The sequence below is a fragment of the Mixophyes fleayi genome, chromosome 4 (assembly GCF_038048845.1).
Source record: "Mixophyes fleayi isolate aMixFle1 chromosome 4, aMixFle1.hap1, whole genome shotgun sequence".
Lineage (NCBI taxonomy): Eukaryota > Metazoa > Chordata > Amphibia > Anura > Limnodynastidae > Mixophyes > Mixophyes fleayi.
Window position 1 is genome coordinate 346542402 of NC_134405.1, and position 12697 is coordinate 346555098.

General features: G+C 41.1%; 1 protein-coding gene across 5 annotated transcripts in view; it reads left to right on the plus strand.

The window, feature by feature from the left end:
* RERG (RAS like estrogen regulated growth inhibitor) overlaps positions 1–12697 on the plus strand; it is a 38935-nt gene that overhangs the window by 3575 nt on the left and 22663 nt on the right. For all 5 annotated transcript variants that reach the window (XM_075210862.1, XM_075210861.1, XM_075210863.1 and 2 more), the window contains 2 exons: positions 702–863; positions 11748–11804. In XM_075210862.1, coding sequence (XP_075066963.1) covers positions 803–863; positions 11748–11804 — 118 coding nt within the window. In that variant the 5' untranslated portion in view covers positions 702–802. The remainder of the gene's footprint in view (positions 1–701; positions 864–11747; positions 11805–12697) is intronic.

A 12697-nucleotide genomic window follows, 5' to 3' on the forward strand; every position in this document is an offset into this window, starting at 1 on the left:
GCACACATCGGCCTGTCACCATTGTTGAGAGGTGTCTGAGTATTTTAATGCTCCTGTGTGACCATTTACATGATTTAGGTTCAATGCAGGGAGTGCACATAAAGGACCTATCATCACCTTTGGAGCAATCTATTAATAGTTTTCTATCTTTCTCCTAAAATACTTGGGAAACTTATTTATGTCTCAAGCAAGTCAAGATATTAAAGGAATATTAAGGTCGTCTTTATTTCCTTGTGTTACAATTATAAATGTATAATTCTTTTTTGACATTTTCCAAAAGCTCATTCTGCAAAAAAACCTGATGTGTGTGGAATGTAAATGCAATGAGTCAGCTTAGGAGTGAAGTCACTTAATGCTGTATGCCCAGTCTTCAGTTATATCACACTGTAGTCATCATGTGGACAAATGCAATGCAAGGATGGAACATATACCATGATGAATGTGAGAAGCGAAGGTGTCAATGGATGAAATTAGTAATCATTAGATTTGCGTTCCAGAATGTGACGCTAAATGGTTCTTAAGCTTGTTTTCACTTGTATTCAAGATTGATGAAGTTGTCTAGATTTAAAATCAACAGTTTTATACCATAAATACATTTTCTGTTAAATTAATATTTGTAATATCTGTTTATTTGAAAAAAAAATAAAATAGTTTGACTCTTTTATTTTAATATATTTTGTTTGTGTCTGCCTTGTGTTTAGATTTCAAACCACTGGAGTATTAACAATGACCTGGTGAGTCTGGAATTTTGTATTAAACTGTTTGACAAGTGCAGAAGAAAATCAACATCTACCCTTAGAAGATGGCAAAAACTGCAGAAGTGAAAATAGCTGTGTTTGGCAGAGCCGGTGTCGGTAAATCTGGTGAGTACATTTGTGTTATGATTACGATGATGCTCCTGTGTAAATACTTATATAAAGTTACATAAACATTTATCTTACACAAGGCAGATTTATATTCTGGACACTGTCGCATACATTTGCATCACATTGTTGGATGGAGATAAAGGAACTGTAAATGTGTTCTATACCTGGTACAGCAGAGTCACACTGCACCCACTCTGGTGTTCTATACCTGGTACAGCAGAGTCACCCTGCACCCACTCTGGTGTTCTATACCTGGTACAGCAGAGTCACCCTGCACCCACTCTGGTGTTCTATACCTGGTACAGCAGAGTCACCCTGCACACACTTTGGTGTTCTATACCTGGCACAGCAGAGTCACCCTGCACCCACTTTGGTGTTCTATACCTGGCACAGCAGAGTCACCCTGCACCCACTCTGGTGTTCTATACCTGGCACAGCAGAGTCACCCTGCACCCACTCTGGTGTTCTATACCTGGCACAGCAGAGTTACCCTGCACCCACTCTGGTGTTCTATACCTGGCACGGCAGAGTCACCCTGCACCCACACTGGTGTTCTATACCTGGCACAGCAGAGTCACCCTGCACCCACTCTGGTGTTCTGTACCTGGCACGGCAGAGTCACCCTGCACCCACTCTGGTGTTCTGTACCTGGCACGGCAGAGTCACCCTGCACCCACTCTGGTGTTCTGTACCTGGCACGGCAGAGTCACCCTGCACCCACTCTGGTGTTCTGTACCTGGCACGGCAGAGTCACCCTGCACCCACTCTGGTGTTCTGTACCTGGCACGGCAGAGTCACACTTAATCAACTCTGGCGTTCTGTACCTGGCACGGCAGAGTCACCCTGCACCGTCTCTGGTGTTCTATACCTGGCACAGCAGAGTCACCCTGCACCCACTCTGGTGTTCTGTACCTGGCACGGCAGAGTCACCCTGCACCGTCTCTGGTGTTCTATACCTGGCACAGCAGAGTCAACCTGCACCTTCTCTGGGGTTGCACAGACTCCCCCATAACAGGACCCCTTTCTCCAGTATGGGGCACCTAGCACAAACTCCCACATATGAGATCTGCCAGTGTCACCCAAGGGATAAACCTTCAGCTTCCCCCAAATCCTCAGACTCATAAGGCATAACACCCCATAGGTCTTGGAGAATGCTCATTAGGGTCTCTCCAGACCATCGATCAAAATAGTAGAAAAAATGAATAGTGCAGCCACAGATGGAGTTATAAATGAATCCTGCTCATCCATAGAGTCCGGGCAAAATATATTGTGGCATGAACAGTGCCCTAATGAAACACGTATCGTCACCAGAAGGGACTGAAGAACCAGAAGTATGTAATCTTCCTCTAAAAGAATATATTTAGTTTACCTTAGCTAATTTAAAACAAATCGCTTTATTCCACAGAACCAGTAACTGAAGGCTTCAATCCCACCCTAGTAATAATGGACAGATATGCAAACCACTGGTTATTTGTCCCTGTTGACCAACCGTGCAGTTAGAACGGGATGTTTTCTACCATGAGTACGGCAAGAGATGTAGAACCATCATTCCAACTTGCCGGTGCACTGATAAGAGTTTGCAAGACCAAAAGAGGCTGTCTGCAATTTGGAGTGATCCATGAGCATCTTGGATTGCATCCATGATTGAAAGATAGTGATTCTGAAAGCACTAATGGCCAATAGACAGATTGCTTCTTACTTGTTCCGATCTCTATCCAGAACTAGGCAGAGATATTCAGGATGGTTATAATAGTCTTGTGTTTGAGCTGGACTAGATGGAAATAATAACCATTTTTTAAGATTTTCCTCCCCCTGATCTAACTTGTTGTGGAAGTTATGTTTCCACTTGAAGATTCCAGGGATCATTTCAACACTGTGGTACTGATTACTGTCCGTACGTAATTTGCACACAAGTTGCCTTTTAAAAAAAGTGCACTGAATTTGAGCATATTTCCGACTGTATTCAAACCCAAGCATATCTCAAGATACGCTGCCAGTTGAATCTGGATGTAAGTATTCACTACCTACACAGCACATGCCATACGTAGACACACATAACAGACTGCAGGATGCGCACAAGCATATGTGTAATCTAAGGTCACATCAGAATAATTATTAAAAATATGAAATTTAAAAATACCATTTTTTTAATATATATTTTTTTAACATTAAATGTATAAATAAAGATACTTCTAATGTGAATTTTTTATAGTCTATCTTGGTTGCATAAAAACATTCTGTGATAGCTAGTGGCACATACGTGTAGTTTATGGCTTGTCAGTATTCACTATTAGTCGACACTGCCCTGTAGCGGGTGCAAATGATACGGTGAGAACAAGCGCACTTACGAGAAACCCAAGACTTGAATCGGCCACATCTGCATCAGCACGCCCCTGCTGTACATTGCCTACGGTCATCCACCCCTTCCCTCCCCGTTCTGGCCCTCATGTCATAGACCAGTGTTGGCTAACCTATGACACTCCAGGTGTTGTGAAACTACAAGTCCCAGCATGCTCTGCCAGTAGATAACTAGCTGATAGCTGGCAAAGCATGCTGGGGCTTGTAGTTTCACAACACCTGGAGTGTCACAGGTTAGCCATCACGGGCATAGGCAGTCGTAACTGTCATTTACGTTCAGATATGAACTACATGCAATTGCGTAAGATCCATTTCTTAGTATGCGCAGAGCTATTTCACAAAGATAGACAACTAGAATTTGATTGGTTGCTATAAACGACATCTTCAATTTTTCAAACCCATAGTTTAATAAATATAAGCCCTGAATGGCACAAAGTATAATAAACAAGAATTAAAAAGATTTAATTCACATTCCACATAGAGTGGTGTCCAAATATTTACATGAAGGAGATCATATAACTAGTATCGTGAAGTGCTCACAGAGCTGAATATTATTCATAAAAATGTCTATTTAGATATTCATGGATAGTGGGGGACAAATTAGTATTTGAGGTCTGCTAATGGCTATCTCTGGTTCATGGATTGTCAGCCCTGTTGCTAATTTGAATTGCTGCTGGATCAGTTGCCAAGTTGATCTCAGTCCCATGAAGATATCGGGTGCCATAACAGGTTATAGACATTTGTTCTGCATGTAATAGATATTTACCTGGCCTAGTTCACACCTAATTACTGTGCTCCTTCTGGAATACTCCGTATCAGAACCAGCACCTGATAACTGCACCAGATTGCTTTGGATTCATTTTTAATGCAATTGTGTTTATCACTGTAAAATGTAATACACTTGCCTAATTGTTTATTGGGTATAACACTTTAATAAGCTATTAGGACATTTTTCCAAGCAAAACATAACTATATGACTTGTGACCGATCAGACCTACCTAACATTCACATTTTTTTAGCTTTATCTTACAGTGGTTCACAGTTCACAAATTATTAAGTTTATTTTAAAGATGAACTTTTGGATGACTGTCCCGCATACAAGCATTTTGCTTTCAACATCCATTTTCAGAACTTCAACTCTTAATTTCCACCATGTGCGCATCGATCGGGCTGTTCAGTATGACGACCAAACTTCCAGATCATTGAGCATATTGGCCACATTCAGCTGTAGTCTAGCTGAACAGCCTATATATTCTGTACTGCTGCCTAAAGAATGAACCCACTCAAGTGTCAACTCACTTCTCCATCAATTCAATGAGCGTAAGAGTATAATCTAGTAAGGTGAGCCCATCTTGTAGCCACTCTACGGTTTCGTTACCAGTTCCGTGTACAGGGCCGGTGCTAGGGTCCACGGCGCCCTAGGCATTTTTAAAAAAGCGGCGCCCTCCGCCCCGCAAAAATCGCCGCCCTCCTCCTCCCTTACCCTAACCCTCCTCCCTCCTCTCCTTACCTTGTCTCACCAGCGTCGCCTCTCTGCTCCGTCTCCTCCCCTCCACTCACTGACACTAGTAATTGGAGGGGAGGAGACGGAGCAGAGAGGCGGCGGTGGTGACAAAATAGCCTCTTCCCCCACTCCCCGTCCATCTGATGCTGTGCGGCGGCCGTGACAGGTATGGTCAGCGGTCGCCGCACAGTTTTAAAGTCTTTTAGTATTCTGTGGCTCCCTCCAGGCGCCCTCCAGAGCCCTAGGCAAGTGCCTAACCTTGCCCAATGGGAGCGCCGGGCCTGTCCATGCAGCATTAAAGATGTTGAAAGGGGAATTTAATAGAACAACCTACCTGGATTTTTACTAGTCCATGTGACTTCCCCCAGCACCGTTTTAAACAATGGTCCTTATTTAGAGTAAGGAGCAAAGCAAGAAAATTAGCAAATTTAATCCTGGACAAATAGGTTGCAATGCAAGAGGTGTAAATATGTTTATTTTTTGCATGCAGGGAAGATACCTGCTGCTTTTGCATGTAGCACATAAATACTGGACCACTTTGTTTTTGCACTGCAATTTAGAGTTTAACTAGGACACGCCCACCCGACCATCTGTCTGCAGTTTACATTTGCAGTGCAACATGGTTTTTCCAAAGTGCAAATTTGCTCTCTTTTTATCATTTGCTCCTAACTTTACATGAGGCCCAATGTGTTTATATTTGTCTGCTTTGTCCAGAGCTAATTATAGTCCATTTACAAACCAGAAAATTGTGGATATTTGTGGCATATTTTGGACACACATAGGTGCCTCTCTTGCAGTATTGTAGCTTGTTATAGATGCATATGCAGGTAATGTTCTACCTACTATCCCTTCATTGCAATACTGCTCACTGGAGCTTCAGTTATGTCTTAGTGACATTGTGAGACTGAGTGACATTGGGGTGGTCTTTATATAATGTACCAAATTTGTGCATTTTAATGTTTTGATTATATGTTTTTTTCATACATATAAAAACACAAAGGGCCTGATTCATTAAGGAGAGCAAAGCAAAAGAAAAGGAGTAACTTTGCACCTTTGCAACACCATGTTGCATTGGAGGAGGTACATTTAAAATGTGATGGCCGATTTATAGTTGGTGTAGTGCATGTCCTAGATCAACTTTACATTTCAGTGTACAAATAGTTATCAAGAATTTATGTGCTACATGGAAAAAAAAATAATATTATTACTAATTTACACCCCTTGCATTGTAACATGTTTTGTCCAGGATCAAATTTACTACCTTTTTTGCCTTGTTCTCCTTAATGATTCGAAAAGTTCCCTTTGTATGTAAGGGGCAATGCACTACCTCGAAAGACATGTAAACATTACATAGCTCTGCAGGAGCAAAAAGGCTTTGGGACTCACAAAACTCAAAACGTCACCCGATCACTTAGTGTTCATCCCTTCAAGTTTTTTATAACTATCTCGGTAAATATTATTTTTGCCATTTGGCTGCAATAAAACTGAATCTGCACATTCTGAAAGAAAAGTCCTTAATCTCCCAGCTGCGCCAGTCATGTACATAATGTCAGTATGATAACTGTAAATACCAATATTGTTTGATATCACTTAAGGTTCCGAGCCTCGGTCACTGTGTTAAAGTTTAACTTTGTTCTTCCAAGATGTAGATTATATGGTGGCTGGATTGAAGCTAGGTTGGGTCTATAATACTTGTGATTTCCACAAGTCAGTATGTGAGCACTATGTTAGCAACAAGCTACAGTGCAGGCTTCTCTTGTACACACTCCAAAGACTTTACTAGTTGGATATTTTAGCTTCTGACAAAATTAACCCTAGTGTGTGAGTGGTAGGAATGTAGAGTGTAAGCTCCATTGTGGCAGGGAGTGATTTGAATGATTAAATATTCTCCGTAAATCACTTTGTAATATGTAGGTGCTATATACATAACTCTTAATAAATAGAAAATAATTCTCCCAGTCAGAACTGAAGAAATCTATTTTGCATATTTGCCATATTTAGGTCTTTTTGATACACCCTTATTTTACCCCCTCTTCCTCATGTGCCCCCTATGGGCCTTGGGTGGATTCGGTTCTTCTGCTCCCTCACCTTCTAGGAACACTCTATGGGGGGAATTCAATTCCTTGCGTTTTTCTAAAGAACATTGCGGGGTTGGTATTATTACTGTCGGTGCGGTAATTTTGACACGGATTTCTGCTCGCAGCTCAGGGAGCTGTGAGTAAAACAGTAATTGTGCGCACCCAGCGTTGTTCTATAGAACAAAGCGGGGAATCAAATTCCTTCCAACTGGGCCAATTCAGTGGTTGGCGATGTGCCGCTGGACATATCCATGATGTGCACATTTCCGAGTACTATGGTACCCCAACATCACAAAGATCTGCGATATTACATTACCGCCGAGTGCCTTTGCAGCCATAAAGGAGGCACATGGCTAAGGATTGAATTGATCCCAATGTGACTTGTATTATGTCCGTGTAGAAGTGTCTGAATCTCTCTTCTCAGATTTATGTCTGAACTTTATTCCTATGTTTAAAGAATAGGTACACACTGAATTTTCTGACTGACGTGTTATCTACAACGATTTTACTAATGACTAAAGGTCCAATGGTTACGGCGATTCATGCGTACACACTGACGCGAGTTACCGTCAGATCTGTGCTCTTCACCTGGTCCTCTAGTTCAGGGTTGTCCAACCCGCGGCCCAGCGCGCCTGTAAATGTGGCCCAGAAGGAGTTTTGGTTGTGGCAAGGGGGCAGCGCTCTTAATGGAAAAAAAAATCCTGCAAAAGAAAATAAACTACTTACCTTGCGGTCAAGCGGTCACGTCAGCTGGTACTCCGGGTCCCTCCCTTGTCTCCTTCTCCGTGCGGCGCTCACAGTGAATGTGGGGTGTGAGGTCATCACGCCCAACATCCATTGCGGAGTGCAGCACAGAGGAGACACCCGCGCGAGAAGAACAATCAGCAGCACAGAATTGGAGAAAAGAAGAGAAGAGGACAGAAGAACAAGCCCATTAAAAGGTAAGTTAAGGGTTTTTTTTTTTATTATTTCAAGGGACACTGACAAGTGAATAAAAGTCACCTGGTCCTGGAGCATCATGGACCTTATCTCCCTGCTACATACTTCTACTTATATTACTAATGGGGCATTATATATTATTCACTTTGGCCCATTATAAGTTGTTATCCCTTAACTAACATAGTGGTGTAATTATCAAAACAGGTCACAATTTGGGGTCACAGTGGTGTATATGTCAGGTACCGCAGGCCTGGTCAGGGCACCCTGATATACAATGCCTGGCTTAAACGATATTGCATCGAAACAATACAAAAAGTGATTATAGTATAATTACTAGAGAGGATTTTTTGAACAGGGCGATTGAAAGGTAAGTATAGGGGGATTTGAAAAAAAAGTGATATATATATATATATATAATATATATGTTAACTATGTTTTCTATGGTTTTTTGGATGATCAGCTATCGTTATTGTTAGTGTATCTTATGTGCGGCCCAAACCAACTCGTCGTCTTCCAATGTGGCCCAGGGAAGCTAAAAGGTTGGACACCCCTGTTCTAGTTGTTTAGAGAATGACAGCACAATAGTCACTCGTTCACTCATTCCTGTCAAACTGATTAAAACCACCTTGTTATAACTATTCACATGTCCTTACAAATTATGTTAGCTTCTGTGACTCTGAAACAAAGATTTCAGTCTAAGAACAAACAAACTATTCCATCTACAGCACTCTGTACATTTAGTCAGCGGGACGTGTTCATTGCCGGCATCGGCTGAAAAATGCTATGGAGATGGTGATCGTGAGAGCATACCCAGTACATGATCAGTCAGGGGTTGGAACGAGATTATTAAACAGTACGACCAACTAAATGAAATGACAATAGCCACTTTGGAACGATTGTCATTCATCGTGTGATTATACACACTAACGTCATATGTGGCTGAGCGGTTTTCATATAGCGGTGCATCAGTGTGACAGGATCATGTCTGGGGTGTTGAAGGGCTTTCCCCCCACAAATTAACTTCTAGTATTTGGCTTCCCGCTTGCCCCTCCACACACACACACACACACACACACACACACTGATTGGCTACAGGTTGCTTTATCTTCATCCTTTTCAAAAATAGGTACATAGGGATCAGTTATATATGAATATTTATTACTTTAGTCACACACACCTTAATAATCATGGGCCTGATTCATTAAGGATCTTAACTTGAGAAACTTCTTATTTCAGTCTCCTGGACAAAACCATGTTACAATGCAAGGGGTGCAAACAGTTTTTTCATGTAGCACTCTCATTTGAGGATTTCCAACCAAGAATTGGTTTGCAAAGATCCCACTTTTATCAATTGGACACATCGGATGCCAAGTAATATATTCTGGACATTCCCAATTCCCTTTTGGAAGAATGTCAATCTAATTCTGGAAAATTTTGGGAAATGTTAACTGAAATGTGTTGAAGCAATATAAATGTGCCGGTTGGTACTTTTATGGAGAGAGTTTGGACTATAAATAATAGGTGTGGGAGGACCTGAACATACATTTTAGTTGCATTGATGTGTGCTGTAGTGCCTGCTAAGTAAAAACTCTGAGTTAATTAATTTTGTGTCTTTGTCATTTAAAATTACTCTCCAGCTAGTATTCGCTCATCAGGAAGGTTGTTGAGATTGAACACCGCTTTTGTGCCAGAAATACACTATATGGACAAAAGTATTTGGTCACACCTGTTAATAACTGAATTGAGGTGTGTCGATCAGACCCGTTGCCAGAGGTGTATAACATCCAGCACCAGCCATGCAGTCTCCATTTGCAAACATTTGTGATACAAAAAGGGTCGTTCTGAAGAGCTCAGTGACCTAAAGCGTGGTACTGTGATAGGATGTGTGGTACTGTGATAGGATGTGTGGTACTGTGATAGGATGTGTGGTACTGTGATAGGGTACCACCTTTACAATAAGACGGTTCGTGAAATTTCATTCCTGCTGGATTTTCCATGGTAAGTGATATTATTAGAAAGTGGAAAAGTTTAGGAACAACAACAGCCACGAAGCGGAAGACCACGTAAAATCACAGAGCAACGGCTGCTAAGACACATGGTGCATATTAGTTGCCAAAGCACTGCTGATCCATAGCTGAAGAGTTCCAAACTTCCACTGGTATTAATGTAAGCACAAAAACTGTGCGGTGGGAGCTTAATGGATGGGTTTCCATGGCCGAGCAGCTGCATTCAGCCTCACATCACCAAGACCAATGCCAAGCGTCGGATGGAGTGGTGTAAAGCACACCAACACTGGACGGTGGAGCAGTGGAAACGTGTTCTGTGGAGTGATGAATCATGCTTCTCTGTTTGGCATTCAGATGGGTGAGTCTGGGTTTGGCGGATGCCGGGAGAACGTTACCTGCCTGACTGCATTATGCTAACTGTTAATTTTGGTGGAGCAGGGATAGTGGTATGGGGCTGTTTTTCAGGGTTTGAGCTAGGCCCCTTATCTCCAGTGAAGGGCAATCTTAATGCTTCAGCATACCAAGTCATTTTGGACAATGCTATGTTTCCAGCTGTGTGTCAACAGTTTGGGGAACGCCCTTTTCTATTTCAACATGACTGTGCCCCAGTGCACAAAGCAAGGACTACAAAGACATGGTTTGATAAGTTCAGTGTAGAAGAACTTAACTGGCCCTCACAGAGCCCTGACCTCAACCCTATCGAACACCTTTGGGATGAACTGGAAAAGAGATTGTGAGCCAGGTCTTCTCCTCCAACATCAGTGTCTGACCTCATAAATTCTACAGAATGAATGGGCACAAATTCCCACAGAATTTCTACATCTTGTAGAAAGCCTTCCAAGAAGAGTGGAAGCTGTTATCACTGCAAAAGGGGGACCAACTCCATATTAAAGTATATGTATTTGAATACATTGTCATTACAGTCCCTGTTGGTGTAATGGTCAAGCATCCGAATATTTTTGTCCGTTTAGTGCATCTGGATTGGTCTGAATTTGTGCAGCCTGAGGGTGGATGACAAGGGCAACTATCAAGGGAGACAAATGACATGTTCCATTTATAATGTACAGGGTGGTGATATAAAGCTATTAGCTGAGTCTGGAGCCAATACATTATGATATATAGCAGGAACAGAAGCCATAAAATAGTCCAGCACCTCATCCAGTAGAGAGTGTGAAGTATGCAGAACCAACTCGCACCAAACAAAAGCCTTCTTTACATCTAGTACCAGTGCAAATGCCTAATTATTTTCTAAGTCTGTTTTCCGTTGTGTATTATCTAGGGCCAGGATGATGTTCACTTGATCTGGATGTATCAAGGCTGGCAGGATGGTGTTGATCCTAAGCACTAATATTTTTACATAAAGCTTTAAATCAGTGTTAAAGAAAGAGATGCATCTGTAGCTAGAACAGGAGATTTATTCTTTACCTGGCTTAGGGATTACAACAGTTCTAGTCCTGGTAGTGGTTTGTGAAAGGTTGTTACCTCAAGCACCTTATTGAAGAGATCCACTAGTTTACTTTTTATAGTAAAGAGCAGGAAGACAGTCTGAACCAGGGGCCACTGATGAATGCATAGACTATATAGTAGTGATCACTTCTTCAATGGATATTCAAGCGTTTAAGAAAGCCGCCTTTCATTCGAGACCCGAAGGAGACGTACATAAAATCGATACATTTGCATAACAATATTTATGAAACCAACTAATATCAGTGTTTTTTTATTATCACTTCTTGTGAGTTACTTATGTTAATTCTCGGATTATTTATGTATGTTTACTATATTATGTATGTTATTTATATATGTTAGGGAATTTAGACTGTAAGCCCCAATGGGGCAGGGACTGTTGTGAATGAGTTCTCTACAGCGCTGCGGAATCAGTGGCGCTATATGAATAAATAATGATCACGATAATGATTATTTGAATTTATTTCTTAGCCCATGTTATTAGGACACTGTATTATGCACATACATCCATAGTTAGTATTCTGTTTTGCAGCTCTTGTGGTGCGATTCCTAACCAAAAGATTCATCTGGGAGTATGACCCAACGTTGGGTGAGTTTTTCCATATTACTGTCCCCATTGAAAGTAAATTTATGAATGTTTCTACATTTATTGCTATTGCAATAGTAGACTTCAGAAGTCTTTAATGTTACAAGGTCTGATTCATTAAGAAACTTAGGCAAGAAATTGAGTACGTTTTCATACTTAAGTTTCTTAATTACTCAGGCCCACAGTCTCTAAACAGTAACACGATTGTTACAGCATTAAAGGCAAAATAACGGTTATTTTTTAAGTCTTCCTTTGGGTTTATCTTTAAGTATTGAAATTAATATACAGGGTGATTCAAAAGTCGCAGTACACCCTTTTATTTCAAAAACTCTACAGGAAATTGGGAAACCTGAATACTCCAGTAAGGTATGGGTGACGTGGTCTATGTATGTACCAAACATGGGCGCCATCTTGAAATCGGCCAAGCGGCTCAATTCCTGTAGAGTTTTTGAAATAAAAGGGTGTACTGCGATTTTTGAATCACCCTGTATAACAATGTGCGTTGCAAAGTCTTACCAGATTTATATGGGTTTTACTAAGCAGGCTTAATAGATTGTGGTGAATGTGACGGTGTATTAGACACAGTAGGAATGGGGTTACAGTAAGGTAATTTGTATTCAGCACACACAGATTTGAAGAATCTAACCATAAAAAAATGTAACAAACCATCATCCGTTATCATGCAAATCATTCTTGAGATAAAGGACTGCAAAACTGTCCTTCCTTCTCTTTCCTTTACAACAGACAATAAATGTGATGTCTGCTGACTGAGATATATATATATATATATATATATATATATACATACATACAGTCAAGTCCATAAATATTGGGACATCGACACAATTCTCCTATTTTGGGCTCTATACACCACCACAATGGATTTGAAATGAAAA